Here is a 17,918-nt window from a genome sequence, read left to right on the forward strand (position 1 = left end):
CTGGCTTCTCCACATAGGGGAAATGCCGTAGGAATTTGAGAATGTAATAATACACAATCATTTGGTTGCATAAACTTCCTGGCTATAGGCATGTAATGAAAAGCTCAAATGTATTACACGGCTTTGTCTTTTCGCGGCAATTTCATCCACTGCATTTATAAAGCAATGTACGTTTTTTTTTATTTTAGCGCGAGTCCAAAAACACATAGCAACTTATATACCAAAGCGATATGAGTTTCAAAAGCTTGTTAATTAGGTTGTCATTTGAGCAAATAAAACGAGAAACTTTCATGCACAGACTAAATAAGCGGCTAAGAGGAACAACTGACTAGTTATTTCAGAAGAATAACTGAGTTTAGCTACGTAGTGTTAAACTATGTAGCTTTAAATAATGCGCATATTTTATACATCGCCGGATAGGGGTCATTGGAGATCGCTGGGCGAGGCCTTCGTCCTGCCATGGACATAAATATAGTCTGATGATGATGATGAAACATTGCCGGAGGTGACCACCTCTCATCCAAGAAATATTTTTTACAGTTTAATAATTTATTTATTTGCGCCGTCAGCACTCGAAGGCATTACGGATGGAAGTGGGTTGAGCAGGCTAAACAAATAATGCAAGGATTAAAAAGTAAGTTTCTAATCATATAATTTTAGCTGGTGGTACGTGGAAAAAAGTTCAGTGCGCACGACGAAGGCAGCTTTACAATTATACCATATTACCTGACCTTACAAAGAATTTAAAAGGAACATAGTAGGTAATTAACAAATTCAGATTACACAACGTACGGTAGTTGATGTTGCTTGAAACTTGCGTTTATTTGTACTCTTTATGATTTCTTTGGGGAGGCGATACCATTCAAGGGCTGTGTGAGGCCAGAAAGAGCTGAAGGAAGTTAATGTGACTAAATCTGATACGTATTTTGTACAGCTGATCAATACGATGCCATATATATGGTGACGGAGATACAGTCGTACGCGGATATATCAAGCCAACTTATAACGAATTATTCTGTATATCGAACAGCTGTAAAATCCCCTTGAAAATTCCATGCAAGTGTATCAGGCTGGTGCACGCGTATAAAGAACGCTCGTTCACCAGCACATTCGATATATCGAACACGGTGCTACGCAAAAGACCTCATAGTGCACTCCTTTGTACACTTTGAGGTATTCTGGCACCTGGAGGTGGAGAAGAGATAGTGCAGTCAGTTGAGCCCCGTCAGGCTGTTCAGCTGTTCAACTCATCTCATTGATTCCCGTTAAGGATAGCTCGGATACCTGAAACAGTCTAACGAATGTTTTTGCAGCGAGTCTCACACCAATCCAATAGTTTTCCATTTCCTTAGCGCATATCTAACTCTCTGGCACTCTTGAAGTGTGCCTTTCGCCGCTATTCCCACCCATCCAAACGTGTTTCCCCTTGTCGATTGGCGGCGGCGCTGTCGAAATCATACCGCTACCTCCATCAAACTTCGGGTCGTCCATCACATGCCTGAGCATGATCACCTCTAGCAATTCGAGGTGTTAATAGGCTGGGAACAATGTTAATAGGCTGCGAACTTAGTATATAAATGCGGATCTAGTATCCGAAGCTTCACTGTACAAATCTAGGCGTTCATCTCGCACCAAATCTTTCCTGGGCTTCTCATATAACAAACATATGCGCTAATGGTTCAAAAACACTAGGGTACATTCGTCGCAACCTACGCAATTCTCCATCTGACATCCGCAAGTTAGCATTCCTGACGTTTGTCCGTCCACAGCTCGAGTTCGCGTCCCCGATTTGGTCTCCTCATCACGAGTACCTAATCTGCATGTTAGAAGCCATCCAAAAGCGAGCTAGTCGTTTCATTTCCCGCAATTACAATAGGCATAACTCGAATCAAACTTGACCTTTCGCTTCCTGCACTAAGCAGTCGTCGTGACGTGGCATTGCTGTCCTTCTTCCATAAATACGTTCATCAATTGAAGTCATCGTCTTTGCTGCTGGAACGTGCAAGTTGCGTATCACGACGACTGAATAATAATTTAAGTTTCACTCGCATCTACGGAAACACTGATGCATTTAATGTGTCGGCTTTGCCACGAGCCATCCGCTTGTGGAATTCCCTCCCTGACCGCGCTATCATGCAAACGGACAGAGATAAATTTAGGAAACTCCTGAACTTGCAGTTTTTGTCCTAAAAATGTGTCATTCTGTATGCCATGCTCTCTATTTGTATGTAACGTCACGCTGACTATTGTTTTCTATTCATGCTTTAAATAAACTTTTCTTACACAATGTTTGATTATATGCGTGAACAATGTGCTTGGTAATATTTATCTGGCATTTTGTACACTATCTAGAACTGTTATTTCTGTTTGTCTACGTATTGTTTGTAGTGTTTTTTTTTCTTTCATACTTTGAAATACACATTTTTACACGATATTCGATATGTGCGCGAGCAATATGCGTGATAATATTTGGCTGATGTTTTGTACGCTAACGCGTCTGCTTCATTTGTATCCTGTTTTGCGACGATGATTTCTGCTCATTTTTGTGGTCCTCGAGTTTTGGAATTCACGTGTAAAACTGTCTTGCAGTAATGCCCCCCTTACTCAATGCCCCTCATGGGGCCTGTAAGGTATTTTGAAATAAATAAATAAATAAATAAATAAATAAATAAATAAATAAATAAATAAATAAATAAATAAATAAATAAATAAATAAATAAATAAATAAATAAATAAAGAGTTCGTTAGTGTTGCGAAGACGAAAGAATTCCGGCAGAACCCATGTTAAGATGATTATCGAAGTTAATGCGATTAACATTCACACAATCTAGCGAGCAAGAAGCGACACACCGTGTTAGCTAAGACACCTTTATTTAAAATCCGTAGTGTTTCCCCTGATGTTTCAAGTGATTCGGATATATGTGGCCATGCACTGTCTCCCTAATTGACCCGGTTTGTTATGACCATCGCTCGCCAATGTTACCTCACGATGGTAGAACAAGGACCGCAGGCCGACGGTGCATGCAGTGACGACGATGGAATTACGAGGTAGGAATGATGTCGATAGAACGACGAAGGCATAAAGGACGATGGCATGACGATGATGAGAGGATTCTGAAGTGACGGCGATAAAGAATTGCGACGGAATACAATGCCATGACACCGGTGTTTTAATCTCGGTTGATTGACAATAATTGCACAATACTAGCGGAATGAAATAGAAATTATGCTGATGGAACGTGAGGTGGTATGACCACCAAAGCATTTAGTAATTTTTAGCCAAGCAGGCACGCTTCTGAATAACATACCAGCCTTCTCCCTTTTTTTCTCTCTTTCTTTTCTCCTATTCCTTCCCAAGACGCTTCACAAACATATCCTCGGCCGTTCAGCTCAGTACGCCGGTGCTCTAGCTCATTAGGCCACGATCACACGTTACAAACGTATCTTGCCAACAAGTATATTATTCAAGCTCGAACTAGGGGGAACATTGAGCTTGGGGGCTCTTATAGAAATACATGGGAAATCGGCAATAGTTTTTCATAGCAACCGATGCACTAACTCTGATGACTTATGTTGAATTTAGAAAAAAAAATGAAAATGTAGTGAATGCAGAAAGGGATATTTTATTATAGGCCGTCTACTTTTTTTACGTAAAATTTTAAAGAATTGCCAAATATCGAAAAAGAAAGCTTGACTTATACAGCTATGCACCTCAGCAGCTAAAAATGATATCGGAATTCTGTAAACTGCACCTAATAATACATCCAAAGCGGATAGCAATCATATACCATACACCATCCTGAAATATACCACTATGTTGTGAATGTTGCATTTGCAAAACCCTTCCAAACATTATAACAAATTCACGTAAGTTTTAAGGTATGGCCAAAAAAATTGTTCGCTTTTGATGCTCCAACGGGTGCAGTTTATAGAAATGCCATATTTGTTTTTAATGGTTGAGTTGCGGATTTGGAAACTTCATGCTTCTATTTTTTTTTCAAATTTACGAACATCCTGCGATTCTTTGAAAACATTACACTATATAAACGAAAATTCTTGTTGCTGTAGTCTGCAATTCAACTTTCCCTCTTAATGCAACATATTTCATTCAAATCGGTTCAGCGGTTTTCTCATAAAAGCATTCCTGCATTTTATTTGTATTTGAGAATCCGGCATCGAGATAGGCCCGAGCTAAAGCTTCCTCTTAAACAATGGATCACGCCAGTTCTATAGGAAACCCATGAAACAGAACCCTGACGTACATGCAAGACCGTGGCCGCAGTGGTGCACAAATAAAAAGTCTGCTCAAGGAAAAAAAAATATATTCAACGGAATCTTCGCGGCAGCCTTTATCTTGGCCAGACATCTATCCCGGATGCGGACGAGCTTTCTGGCCAGGTGTCTAGCAAAACCGTCGATTCATTGTCAGTAGAGCAAGTAGCTGGCCGTCTTCGAGATAACGCTGATACACAAGCGCGCTCGTTTCCAAGCACCGAGGTGAAGTGACAGCTTCAAGGTGTGTTTCTTTTTATTGCGCTTTCTTTAGTTGAGCGTCATAGCATACGTCATAGCGGGAATTTCGAATTCTTTAAGGTCGATACGCCACGTGGTGGCGAAAAAAGGAAACTGTACGAAATGTCCCTAATTCCTGGTATTGGTTCATATGAAACCGAGCATATATATATGCTGATGAAAACTGCAGTGCCGCTCATCTAGAGGATTGACTTTATGTCCTTCACAAGTTTCTTTTTGACATTCTTGCGAAAACTTTCCTGATTACCACAGGTGGTTTTTGTTCACTCGGAGTTTCCAACACGGAGGCTGTGACTCATTCTCGTCACCCTCGTCGCCATTCTTTGATGTCCCGAATACACCGGGCGAAGCGGGCTGAGGTGACAGGCCGAGACAGAGGACAGTGTGGCACCGATGGTGCAGGGATGAGCCGGACAAGCGGAAGCTTTCGGCGGGAATGACTGAGTGAGGACGGCATGGAGGAAGGAAAGAACTTCCTCTATGGAGGACGGGGATGATTTATCGTCCGTATAAATAAACACTGGTAACTTCAGGGTATATGGAGATGATGATAGCTGCACATACTTGCAGAAGAGAGATGACGCAGTTTCGAATTGAAACTGAAACTATGTATTCAACAACGGGATTGTTGCATGTATCTGCCTCAATGTGTGAAACTGTTTAGCAGTAGTAAAAATAAAAGCCATTGCTTATGTAGGGCTGGTCAGTAGATGTATACACGAATGAGAAAAAGGTGTACCAGCTATTGCTGGTGTACAGCAGGGACTCCAAATTATCCTACAGTAGGTACAGAGGGACGTGTGATGTACGAACGACCGTTCAGTCGTACGAGTATTTCCAGGTCGTTGTGTTACGCCGGCCTTGGCGGTATGGCGACGTTTTATACAATCGGGGTTCGTATGCCAAAGTCATGGCGAAAGTAAACCGGTGAGAGTAATTCTGTTACTCTTGCATTACCAAATACTGCAGCTAATTAAATTTTACACTACGTGTCTCAACCGCCCCCTCTGCGTCTGCGTGTCTGCCAAAAGATGCGTTATTCAACTCGCTTAATTTCGAGTCGTGTACCGGAAGAAGCTCTGCTCCGGCACTTTCGAAGAAAGGTCGAGTCTCGAGTTTTCGTTGCTTTGAATACCAAGAGCCCTTAGTCTTCGTTTTGTGGCGAAGGAGAGCTCAACAGAAGCCGCCGTGATAATTTTAAACACCGGAGCGCCATCTAAAGGCCACTGACATTACCACGAAGACTCTCGAATCGGCGGGAGAAGCCAAGTATTTGGTGCTTGAGTAGTTGAACGAAGTGCATATACGGTCGCCTTGAAGCCTTTATCGATGGCTCTGCTGATGTGAAATGCCAAGTGCCGCCGGAAACCATCGGAGTTACAAGCTATTCAGGGTCTTGCAATTCAACATAGGCGACGTCACCACTACATAGCCCCTCAGTTATTACTTGGTGTCTAATTTTTCATTTCAGCTACTGCACATTGTTGCGGTTCCAAAGGCTGCTTTATATATATTCAACTCTGCTGTCTACGCGTGTTTAATTGCGTGTGAGTACGTAAGGAACACCTAAGCGAATGTGCCGCTAGACAGCATACATCAATGAATTGGTTACGGCGATTCCTTCACACATGGCACGAGGAAGATTGGCCACACAGATAAACAGATATGATTATCTGTATGAGATAAACATAGATATGATTAGCAAGAATTAACAACTTTTAGAGAAAGAAACAACGAAAATGTCTGCGCAAGTATTTATTTTGCACAAAACGTTGCCTACAGTCAATTGAACATATGAACGTGGACACATGTATGAGTTATACACAAACAAGATTCACAACCAAAGGGCTAAAAAATACGCGTGTAAATACAAGCATTTCAAAGAACAACTTCATCTTTGGGAAATGTGCGTTTGATTAAGAAGCAGTCAGCAGTGGTGAGGACAAGAGCCTTCGCTCAAAATGAAAATATCTTGAGCACATGCTGACGTCCTGTGAATCTTATTACCGCGGAACCCATGCTGACAAAGACTTTCTTTGCACTACTAGAGCCTCTCGCACAAACTTGCCTTTGTCGGCTATGCCACTATTGGAAAATCGGTAAACAAATAAATAAACAAACGGAGTAACGACACTTTATAAAGTCATGGTGCAAGTAAATGCTTACCACTGTTGTTCCAGCGCTAGTGGGACACGGCTCTCCACTAAGGAGCCTTTTCTATCTTTTTTTTTTGTCTTATACCGGGTTCTCGCAAAAAACTCGTGGTGCTTGTTCATCCGTCATGTTAAACAAGCGTATCAGTGATCACTTTCTTTTACTCTGTGCTGTAGACGAGCCTGATTCCGTGTGGACTGTTCGTCTGACAGAAATCGAAGTCAATTGATAACAAGATGAGATCTAGCTTTAGTGAGCCTTGCACGTATGAACTCTTCGTGACAACTTTCTCCCATATTAGAAAAATTTTGAGACGTTCTGTTAATAGATCCGCAGCTTTTTGAGGGTTGCTACTCTAGAAAAGGACAAAACTTCTGGTAGCTCAATTCTTTTCTGTTGGAGGCTAGAAGTTCAGATACGTTTTCGAACAGACTATTTGTACTTGTAACACATCTTTTGATTATGCCTAAAGAAACTAAGGTGATGACGCATTTTCACACTCTGTCAACTGTGAAAATAGGTTTGCAATACTGCTTGGCCAAAATATTCGTTATGAATGGCAGTAATACACGCCGCATCAAATACTATGACAAACCGCTCCCCCAAACGAAAATATACTTTCCCAAGGTAGCTTCTTGTGCAGTATACGTATAGGTTTCTTTTTCGTGCCTTTCATGTGGACGCAGGAAACACAATAATAATGTAGGACTCCGAAACATGCAGGCTTATGAAACAGCGTTTCGTAATCCTTGTATACATTGCGGGCCCATAGGCTCACTAGGAACAATAAAACCTTTATGGGCGCATTATGCGTGCCATTGTCATGGAAACATCCCGTCAGCGGGTGTAATTGGAACTATTAAGAACTGCTCTTGAATGAAGGAAAACGTTTCAAAACCTTCAGTAGTCGTGACATGTAAAATAGAGTGAGAGAAATAAGAAAGGAAAGAAAGGGACGTTGATTGTAATAAATGCCCGTTTGTCAGGCGACAGTCAAGGCCTGGCACTGGCGCATTTTCACCGGTGCTTCACACTAGTTGGAACCACTAAACAATATCAGTCATCAACACACTTGCCCTCACGTTCAAGTCGATATCACCTTGCATGTGGTGTTGAAGACGACTAGCGCAAGTGGGAATACGTAGCGGCGAAACACATTTGATGTTACGATGTAGTCAGCTCTTCTCAAGATGACGTTGGCTGGTGACAACGAAGGCCGCAGAGTTGTGCGGTCGCTGAGCACAATCATATGCACAGTGATTACGTCGCCAATTACGTCCCCGACGAAGTCAAGACGACCCACAGGATTGTGATGATGAAGAAAAATAACTAACGATGCTGATATTTAATCTTCGTGTATATAAATCTTCGTGTAGCAACTGTCTCAACTGCAGCGGCATTAACAGTCGTGTCTAATCATATGGACACGCTGTAAGCTGTTCCATCTTTCTTCACCACGAACTGCCATTGTGATGTCTTTTGCCTGGGGAGAACTGTGTAACAGGTGGCACGCCTCGATCTCTGCTCGGCGCGCCGTATGGACGGTCTATAGGAGATGGCAGGGAATACGACAAATCCCAGGCGTTGATGCCTACAGTTCATGAATACTGCATTGCCGCAAGACTCTTGATGGTCTCAGCATTATCCGGCAAATGACTTTGAGGATGATGAACCCTGTAGACACCGGGTACGATTCATGGTCACGGGGCAGCTTCAACCGCTCAAGATGACGTCAGCATTGACCAGTAGATGGCGTTGAAGACGATGAACGCTAGCGGGAAGATGTAGCGGCAGTGGCGGTCGATGCCATTGGCAATGTCGCGAGGCGTCAGTGGCGTGATGAGCGTGCACACGAAGGGTGGCTCGTCGCCCGCGAACGAGCGCACCGACATCGGCGAGCGAGGTGGGGTGTCCGGCAGGTCTGGCAACGAATGTGGCTCAAGGTCGGTCAACCGGAGCACGGTGGGACCCCCTGTCTTGTTGTAGTTGCCGTTGTTGTTTTTCTTGTACTTGATCTGCACCGCACACTGGCCTTTAGCGCTCTGGCCCGGAGTGAGGCCACCGTGCTGGTGCTGAGCTTGCTGCGAGAATGGCAAAAGCAGAAATGCATCGCATTATAAGTTGGCGCAGTGGAAGTTGGCAAGAGTGGTGTAGGCAAGAATGCACTTTAATTTGACACTTTCCATAACTGTTTCCCGATAACTAAGTACATATAAGCGAAAATGTCGTGAAAAGATGTACAAATTCTCGGTAGGCTTTAGTCCAACATTGTAGTTATGGTGACTGCATGCAGCCACCTTACATTGACTCGGCATATGGGTCAGTACTAATCTCGAACTACGAGTGACTTAAATGTTTTGTAGGGGTACAGGCATCGTCTTTGTCAGCGGTTGTGCTGAGCCGTGTGTGCACTCGCCTCATGACATCCTGTTGCACACATACAAAATAAAACCACCTGCCATTAGTTTGAGTAGTATGCACGCCGTCCAGTAGTGTTCTCCTTGTGTCCTAATACTCCGCTACAATTTTCGGTAGCAAAACCGTAAACACGCATGACTGCAATGTTCTGTGTCATGTGCACGTTGTCCGTAGATTACCTAAGGGACATAAATTACACGAGATGTGTACACGGCATTTTGAATTTCCGAACAAGAAGTTGAGTGTTTTCGCAGGTGAATTCTTAGTTGTCCACTTTACAACTTAGTTCTTATTACAAACAGTAGTGGGACTAGAACTATTAGACGAGTTTATCAGAAAATGGTCCTAAGGTCTGAATATGTGTAATATTATCCCCATCATCGTGGCAGCTGAACGATACCACCGAGCTACGACAATATGGGGGAGATAATATCAACTTAATTTACAAACGGCCTTTTGTTCGAGCTACTAGCGCTGGTATCACGTTGCCAGTGTGCTTTGGGCTTAGGAAATTATCTGAATGTACGATGCGAAAAGTCACCAGAATGGGACGGTTGTGTCTGGGTTGAATGGTCGAGCTTGTCCGTGAGTGTGGAAGGAATGGCGACAAGATGGGAGGCATACGTAACGTATAGAAATTTAGTAGAGATTGCTTATCGTGCAACTGCGATTATTTTGCTTTTTATGTTGTCAATATAGAAAGCAAATGTCAACAGATTTTGTTAATATTAGTGCAACTCAGCATGAGTGAAAAAACGTAGAATTAAAAAAAAATGCAGTGCGACGATGAATCTTTAGTCCATGTGAGTTGAAGTTCTGGTTTTCGGTCTAAAGATCGCGTTGATCCGCGAAGTATAAGAAATACTCACTATGAAAGACAGCCTACAAGAAATGCACGAGAGAAACGAAAATACCACATGAATGTGCTGTTTTCCAAACGGCCAATCGCCGAATTTGTTGGTACGTTCAAAAGACGCCGAGCTGACGCATGAAGGGCCGCGCTTATATGACAAGGAAATCGCGCCTCTGCAAGATTACAGACCTTCACCCACTTCCCCCCCCCCCCCCCCACACACACACACACCCCGGCCTCACTTGGGGTGCTCAGAATCCCCCAGTCATTCATACATGTAATGTTGTGATGTGCGTTTTTTGTATTTAGCTTGTCTTATTTGGCTATATATTTGGCCCCTGCGCAATAAACTTTAGATGGAAGTCAGCGTCTGTGTCGTGTGTCCCTTTAATCTTAGTCCCGTTCACGTGCTGCATGTTTATGCCGAAATATTAACTGAAGAAGGAGATGACATCACCCTATAATAACCACGTCTACTCCTTTTCCCATAATACCTAACAACAATAATAATATATTGTAAAATAAGACAAAGAGAAGAAACAGCGTACGTCATAGGGTCGAAACATATATATATATATATATATATATATATATATATTGAAAAATCCAGTTACTACTATATATATATATATATATATATATATATATATATATATAATCCAGTTACTACTACTATATATACAGACATGTACACACACGAACATATACAGAAAGAAGGCGAGGACAAGTTATACCCCACCGAGTCCCTACATATACGCGAACGCAGAATTCCAAGCACATACACGAGGCCACGAGGCAGTCCCAGATGAGCAGGTGGGCATATGAGGATGATACACTTATGAAATAATGCGCGGTTATTTGGTCTTTTGGTGTTCGTTCTTATACTCCCCGTCTTCGCATGCGCTGTTTTTCACGAAGGAGCTCAACGAACTCGCCCTAATCTCAGTCGTGGAGGAAGTTCTCCGTTGTCGCGTCTTACCTCCAGCGCGCTGATGACGTTGATGTAAGTGCTTCCGTTCACCGAGCCCCCGGCGGAAGCCAACGATGCTTGGCTCTCGATGCGACGCATGCCTCCCTGGCGCCGGCGGTTGTCCTTGTGGTAGATGTAGTTAACCATGGCGTACTCCAGCAGGATGAAGAACACGAATGCTGTACATGAGACAGGATAAGGGAGGGGACCATTTGAACGAAATCAGTGCCAACACCGAAGAAGGGAACGAAACCATATTACGCTAAGCACGGAAATGAAGGTGTGTTTGCATCCACTTTTGGACTTCAGTTTTCGCTTGACGTGAATGAATTATTTAATAGAATTTGTTGGAAGGGCCACTAACACAGCTTTGTTGAAGATTGGCAAAAGTTACTATAGGAAGTCCTGCGCAAGTCAAGGAATTGGTCTAGCGTGGTCGCCGCCCTCGTATGCTTCACCTCACTGCCTCTGTTATGTGTGAAAAAAAAAAAAAAAAAGCTATGGTTGGTCCTCAGCCGTTCAGTGGCCGGAACGAGAACTCTTCCTTCTTAAGTTTCTAATCGGCCCACGAGCGATGCCCGTTTTAACAACAGGATTGTAGAGAGAGAGAGAGAGAGAGAGAGAGAGAGAGAGCACTTCATTTGCACCCGTCAGAGAGTATGGGTGATCGGGGTGAGACGCAGCTTGCCCTTTCACCGTCTACTTCCCCCCTAGACGTCGGCCGGAATCAGTTGGCTTCCGGCGGCGGCCTAAGCTTGACAGATGGCTCGTTTTTGGGCTTGTTCTTCCTGGCTATGGAGGGAGGATTCCCATGACTCTTTGTTTCCATGTAGACCGTTTAGCGCTGGGCAAGCCCAGAGCATGTGATTTAGGGTCGCTATGCCTTCACAGTTTTTGCATTTCGAAGAGTGAACAGGATAGTAGAAGAAATATTGGCACAGGCTGGTGCAAGCCTCTTACTTTCTCACAAGGCCTTTGCCGGTGAGTTGGTTGGCTGAGGGGGGAGCGTGTTCTCCTCAGCAAGCAGCTGATAAAGCCGAGCAAATAACCGTCCTTGTACACACGGTGGCCCGGCAAGTGCCCTTAGTTTGCACTATATACCTTCCTGCCTCGCCTCGTTCTTACCATCCTTGCCATCCTGTGAGGGCTGGGCAAAGGTACTTCACAATCGTATCATGATACCAGACAAGATACTGGGGCAACAAGTATTTCAGATACAGATACAAGATACTACCGCAATTATTGTACTCGATACGATACTTTCCACTTGTATCTTAAAATACTTCGATACATTTCAAATTTCTTTTCATAGATCTATATAATGCAGCAGCAAACGCGTATGCACAAAAACGCTTGGAGATTTCTTAACTCCGACCAACCTTGTTTGTCTGTTAGTATGAAATGAAATATCCTTTAGTATCTCAAAAGTTTTGTCTTTCTTGCTCAAAGTATAATATTTTCATTCCCAAACAAGTTATTTGGGTTGCTTTAGCTGATAAACATGAAAGCTCTTTACTATACGCTGCGCTGTCAGCGTTTCTTGCTTGTCGCTTTTGTAATTGATTGGAGTCGCTGGTCTGCTTGCCGACCAGCTTGCGGGTCGCCATCTAATTACAAGAACGTCACTAAGAAACCTCTGCACGATGGCGCAAATACCATGGTGGAGTTTTGCCTTGTCCGTAAAAACAAAAAATCAAGAAAACAAAAGATCGGCTGCGCGCAGATGTTCGCGCACTTGTTTTTGTCGAGACAGGGCGAGCGCCACCACGTGACCCTGCGCCACCAATAGCGCCGCGCAAACCTCATCGCCTGCCCTCGCTGGAGTGCTCTGGCGGAAAGAAAAGAATGTCGCTGCCTTTAGTTTTATTCATGTGGCTTAGTGGCAGCAGTATCAGCTTAAGAAGCGGAGTTCAGCCAACGTTTATAGTTTCGCACGGTGATGTTGTGATAGCAGTATCTTGTATCATAAGATACACGATACTTTTTTTCATGTATCGGAAATACAGATACTGATACACATCTTGCCAGACGTATCATGATAAAGATACCAGATAGCTAAAGAGTATCTAAGATAGTACTGAAGATACATGTATCTTTGATGCTGCCCTGCACTGCACCCTGCCGTGACGAGTGCTCCAAGCTCGTGCCACCGACTACTCACGATGACAGTAAATTAGACTATGGCAGTGAATGAGAATGTCAGCGCGTGCTTATATGTGCGTGGACAGATATCGAGGCTCTTGGCCTTTTTATTATCACTATTTCTTTGTTTCCGTCAGCCGTGCATGAATACTCACCGGTGCAGGCGAGATACCAGACGTCAAGGGCGTGTACATAGGGAACCTTGGGCAGCTTTTCGCGGATGGACTTCCCGCCGGTGACGAGGGTGAGGAAGGTTGTCATGGCGAGGGTCACACGCGCCGGTGCTGCCGGGATGTCAATCCACAGCGAGAACCACGAGGTGATGACGAAAGTGATGCCCGGAATGTAGATTTCCAGCAGAAAGGGTCCGAAGTCCCGCTTCAGTGTGAACTCGCACATGATCATTGAGAAGTTGCCTGTCGTGGAGAACAAAAAAAAGAAAAAAAAAAGAAAAGTTGGTCTCTCTTTGAGCTCACGGTATCCTTGCGCGAAAAAAGAAGAAGAAAAAACTAATGAAAGAAAGAATAATGGAGCAAGTGATGATCTTGCGTACAATGTGGGAATGATCCGAGACCGCGAAATACACTTCTTTCACTTGCAGATTTGATATTCGTCAAATGAAAAAAAAAAAGTTCGGCAGCATGTTACACTCCTGTAACACGTGAAGGCGAAAGTCTGCTGCACACTTTTTAATGCGCCGTCTCGCATAGTCGCGTTGCTGCTTTCGCAGTTCGGCATCTTCGGCTCGTTTTCGACGCTTAGCTGCGGCTTCGCGCGCTCGTATAGCGGGGTCAGACTAGCACCAACGGCGCTTCTCTGCGACATTAAGTAGCAACCTCTCAGAAGGGGATTGAAACTTATGCTGAACTGTGTGTAGTATGGGTGATTTCAATGAAAATATGCACTTTTCGCTTCACTTTGCTGAGCGCTTGTAGCCTCAGCCTTACGGGGATATAAGTGATTGAGAAGGTCACGTGTTTTTTTTTTTTGTACCACTCGGCTAGACGTTGCGTTTCTGTACATTGTATGCATGAGTCCAATGACTGTATGCATTGTTCGCTTCACTTTTCTGGGTGCTTGTAGCCTCTGCATTACGACAGGTATTCGCCATTGCATTTTTGCTTGCTTAGGGGGTATGAGCCATTGCTGCTGATGACAATTTTTGCGCCACTGAACCGGACGACGAGTTTTTTTCAAGGCCATCAGGGGTATGAGCCACTTAAGGCTTTCGCCTTAATAAAATATTGCATGTATTCCGCGTCGCAACGCATGTGATTTACTTACTAACGGGTTGAATGCTGTGCTACCCGAGCTTTCTTTTGATAAGTATTTCTTCATTTACTTCATGAAGGGCTGTGCCACACCTGTACCTTCTGCGTCTTTTTCTCTCTGTATTGGTCGTCATTACACTCTTTTTGTATAACTCCACGCTATTTTATTCGCGTTATAAAAATATTTTCTCACATTTCTTTTGAATGTCATGTTTGCCGCTATTTAGGGCGCTCATTTCCAGCCTTACTCACTCCGACAGGTTCCCTCCCGGGTTCGTACTCTCAGTCATATGCGATATACCACTACCACTATCAATCAGACGGTAGGGATGGAGCTGAAGCAGAAAGTAGATGTGCCATCGACAGCGAGTTTAAATAACGTTACACAAGCACGCGATCTTCTGCCCATTCTGCGCGCCGCTTTAGGGTCTGATGAGAAGCTTTCGACTAAATTGGTAGTTCTGGTGAGAGGTGCTTTGAGTCTTATTTTTCGCTACTTTGATTGGCGCGATGAGATGGGTGATGCTATTTCGTTAAGTGACTATCTATAAAAGCTCGTATGCCTCACAGCAACGTAGCATGTGCTGAACATAACTTGCTTCCATGGTCACGTTTTCACTCAATGTAAATGCTGCCTTTAAGTATACTATATAGCGACCACATGACAGTTCTTTCACCGTCGCCAGTGCTCGCGTCTAGTTTCTTCTTAAAAAAATTCGCTGACCACAATGCAAATATATTCTTGACAGTTGTTGAACTAGATATGTCTAAGGAGCCGATGTTTGTCGCAGTTCCTTGTCGAAATATTTGCTCCAGAGCCATTCCTTGTTCAACCTACGTTGATCAATTGAAGCCTACATTTTCCTGTGTAACTTTGTCCTGTTTGAATTCCAAATATGTTCGAATGACTTTATCAAGTCCTCGAAAGGTGTTCCTTAGAAAAATATGCTGAAATTCAGCGATAGTCTTCCCAAACGGTAATGACTTGCGCTTTTTCGCAAGGCAGAGGTGCTCTGTGGCTAAGTACGCAACTTGGCTGTCTTTTATTCTAGCGGGTTTTATGTTGAGCTGTCGGAGATGCTTTTGCGCCTGTGTTAGCCCCTCTGCGTGACGTGGAACGACGTGTATATTTGAAACCTTCTTGTCTAAATTTTTACGTTTAGCAATGTTCCATTCAGTTATCGACTTTTCTTTTTTTTCAGATTCACTGTCTTATTGCACGTGCTTAGGGTAACATATCGTTCTCCTATCAATTCGTTTCTAAAATTATTTCACACTCGTAGTTATGCTTTAAGCTGTCAGCAGTACATATTCACAGCCATTACCACTGAGACGGAACTTCGTTTCAAGCCTTGGCGGTAATCTCTATGTGGTGTTTACAATTATCTGGGGCGAGGTGCTAAAAGACGCGCTCATGTATTCTGTGTGCCGTCGGTGAGCACTAAAGAGTTACAGGCGACCTAAACACGCTCGAGTTTTTATCGTACTGCACCTCTACCAACCTACGCACCGTCTTCAGTGCTAAAAACACCACGTTATCACCACCACAACGTCGCGAAAGGTCATGACTTTCTTTTAGGAGCTGCTACATGTACGGCATAGAAGTGTTCCTCGCTATGCTGTAGTAACATTCGCCAATAGCTTACAGGAGCTCGCGTGAGAGCAACGCGTAAGTGCTGCAGCACAGAGAGAGAAAGAGAAAAAAGAAAGCGCGATGCAAGGACCGAATAACAAACAAGGTGCTCCGTGTGCTCTTTAGTTCCTGTTTTGCGTCCTATCTTTTCTAGAATTGTTGAATTTAGTTCACTGAATACCAAATCATCAACTTGAGCAAGCTACTTAACGTGATGACGACTCTGATAAATATCCGCATGTCAGACTAAACGCTTAGTAAATTGTAGAAAAAACTATGATTGAACTTCCCATCAAGCGTGCTAGAACTTAAGCATCCACACTTTCGCAATTGTCGAGCAATGAATAGCTTGCCTGCGCGTGAACCGTATTGATAGGTGGAGATGACTTAAATGAAGACACGTTATTTGCTGTGTTGTTTCATTGTTTTCACGATTCTCTATCAAACTGGGTCTTGAAAACATGATTACCGATTTTGCCGAAGTTGCTGACGTGGCTTGAGCAGTTGAAATCGAGCATCTGGAAGCCGGTGACGGCAAAGTTGTCACTGAACTGCAAGGACTCTTCGGGATCCCAGTTAAGCACCATGTTGCTAGTCGACAGTGTACCTGTTTGTGAAGAAAAGCAAATATTTGTAAGAGCCCGCCATGATGATACACCATTGAAGCACCGACCCTCGCGACGAAGATGGGTTCACAGTTCCAAATAAGTGCATAAAAATGCCTCGAAAAATGCGCGAACAGCGTTTCGTATAGGAAGATCACATATCTAATGACGTGGCAGCCAGTAGGGACCCGACATGCAACGCCGTTAAAACGGCGTTGCATGTAGGCTCCCTAGCAGCCAGTGGATGGAAGCGCCATCATGGCGTTTTTATTCTGCTACTAAAGACTTTGTTCCGCAAGGGCTTTGCGGAACAAAGCCTTTGTGTAGATTAAGCCAGCCCGGCTTAAACTGCGGAAGTATCGTACAGCTAGAGCATCAACGACTGGCTAGCGATGCCCTGGAATTGGATGGCAACTTATATTCACAAAATAAATGACAGCGCATTCAGCAAGTTTCTAATTGACATTTCGGTTAATTTTTGTTTTATATCTTTAATTCATTTGGCCACTATACTAGTGACGACTAGAGCTCTGTGTTATTTTTCGACGGTTTGAGTTGCGGAATAATATGATTCAAATGCGCATCGTTTTCCGACTTGAAAACTAAATTTGACGACAGAAAACACTAGCAACCGATGCACGTAATATTGTGCAACACTACTGACTACTGTGTTTTCTCCACGGCAATTAGGGATGGAAGGTCCACCACGATATTCCGTGTGACAAAACTGCAGCCTGTTCGAACGCGAAAATTCAATGCAATTGGCTTTCGAAACTATGCTTTATGGAGACTCCATGGCGAAACTTCGGTGAAATGTCTTGCAGGAAAATCAGCTTGCTGTCTTCTCCAGTGGTTCGCTTGCACATTCTCAGTAATAAATACTTTAGAAAAATCCTGGTAAATAGAAACAGAACTTGCATTAAAAAAGTCGCAGTTTCGCCCGAAAGGCCAAGCATCGATTGCGATAGCAAACTAGTGGACAGCGATACAAAGTAAGGCTAGTAGTTTTATCGGCCGCATAAACTTGTAAACATAGGCGCACAAACTAAATTAACGAGCATTGTGTCACGCGCGCACAAGCAAACATGAACGCATCTCACTCGATGACTGCGGAAACACGCTGTCAAAACGCTGGAGTGAGTCAACGCGGCGGCACCAGTGAGCGAATTGAGCTTCCCGACGGCGCTCGCATCAACGCGATCTTAGCCGCGAAAACACAGGGAGGGCGAACTGTGCTCCCACCGTAGATGGCTTTCAAGATACATCACCCTCTCCCCGGAGCCTTCCTTCCCAGTGGGAGTGCGCGGCCGCAGTAAAGCGGGGCCCCTCCACCTCCCTA

General features: G+C 43.9%; 1 protein-coding gene across 2 annotated transcripts in view; it reads right to left on the reverse strand.

Annotated features, from left to right (window-relative positions):
• Positions 1-6,278: 6,278 nt before the first annotated feature.
• The window catches only part of LOC119455677 (glycine receptor subunit alphaZ1), a 43,496-nt gene continuing 31,856 nt past the window's right edge, over positions 6,279-17,918 (reverse strand). For both annotated transcript variants that reach the window (XM_049668949.1, XM_037717102.2), the window contains 4 exons: positions 16,444-16,581; positions 13,226-13,486; positions 10,938-11,107; positions 6,279-8,768 (listed from right to left, as the gene is read on the reverse strand). In XM_049668949.1, coding sequence (XP_049524906.1) covers positions 8,409-8,768; positions 10,938-11,107; positions 13,226-13,486; positions 16,444-16,581 — 929 coding nt within the window. In that variant the 3' untranslated portion in view covers positions 6,279-8,408. The remainder of the gene's footprint in view (positions 8,769-10,937; positions 11,108-13,225; positions 13,487-16,443; positions 16,582-17,918) is intronic.

Source organism: Dermacentor silvarum, chromosome 6 (genome assembly GCF_013339745.2).
Source record: "Dermacentor silvarum isolate Dsil-2018 chromosome 6, BIME_Dsil_1.4, whole genome shotgun sequence".
In the NCBI taxonomy this organism is placed as follows: Eukaryota; Metazoa; Arthropoda; class Arachnida; order Ixodida; family Ixodidae; genus Dermacentor; species Dermacentor silvarum.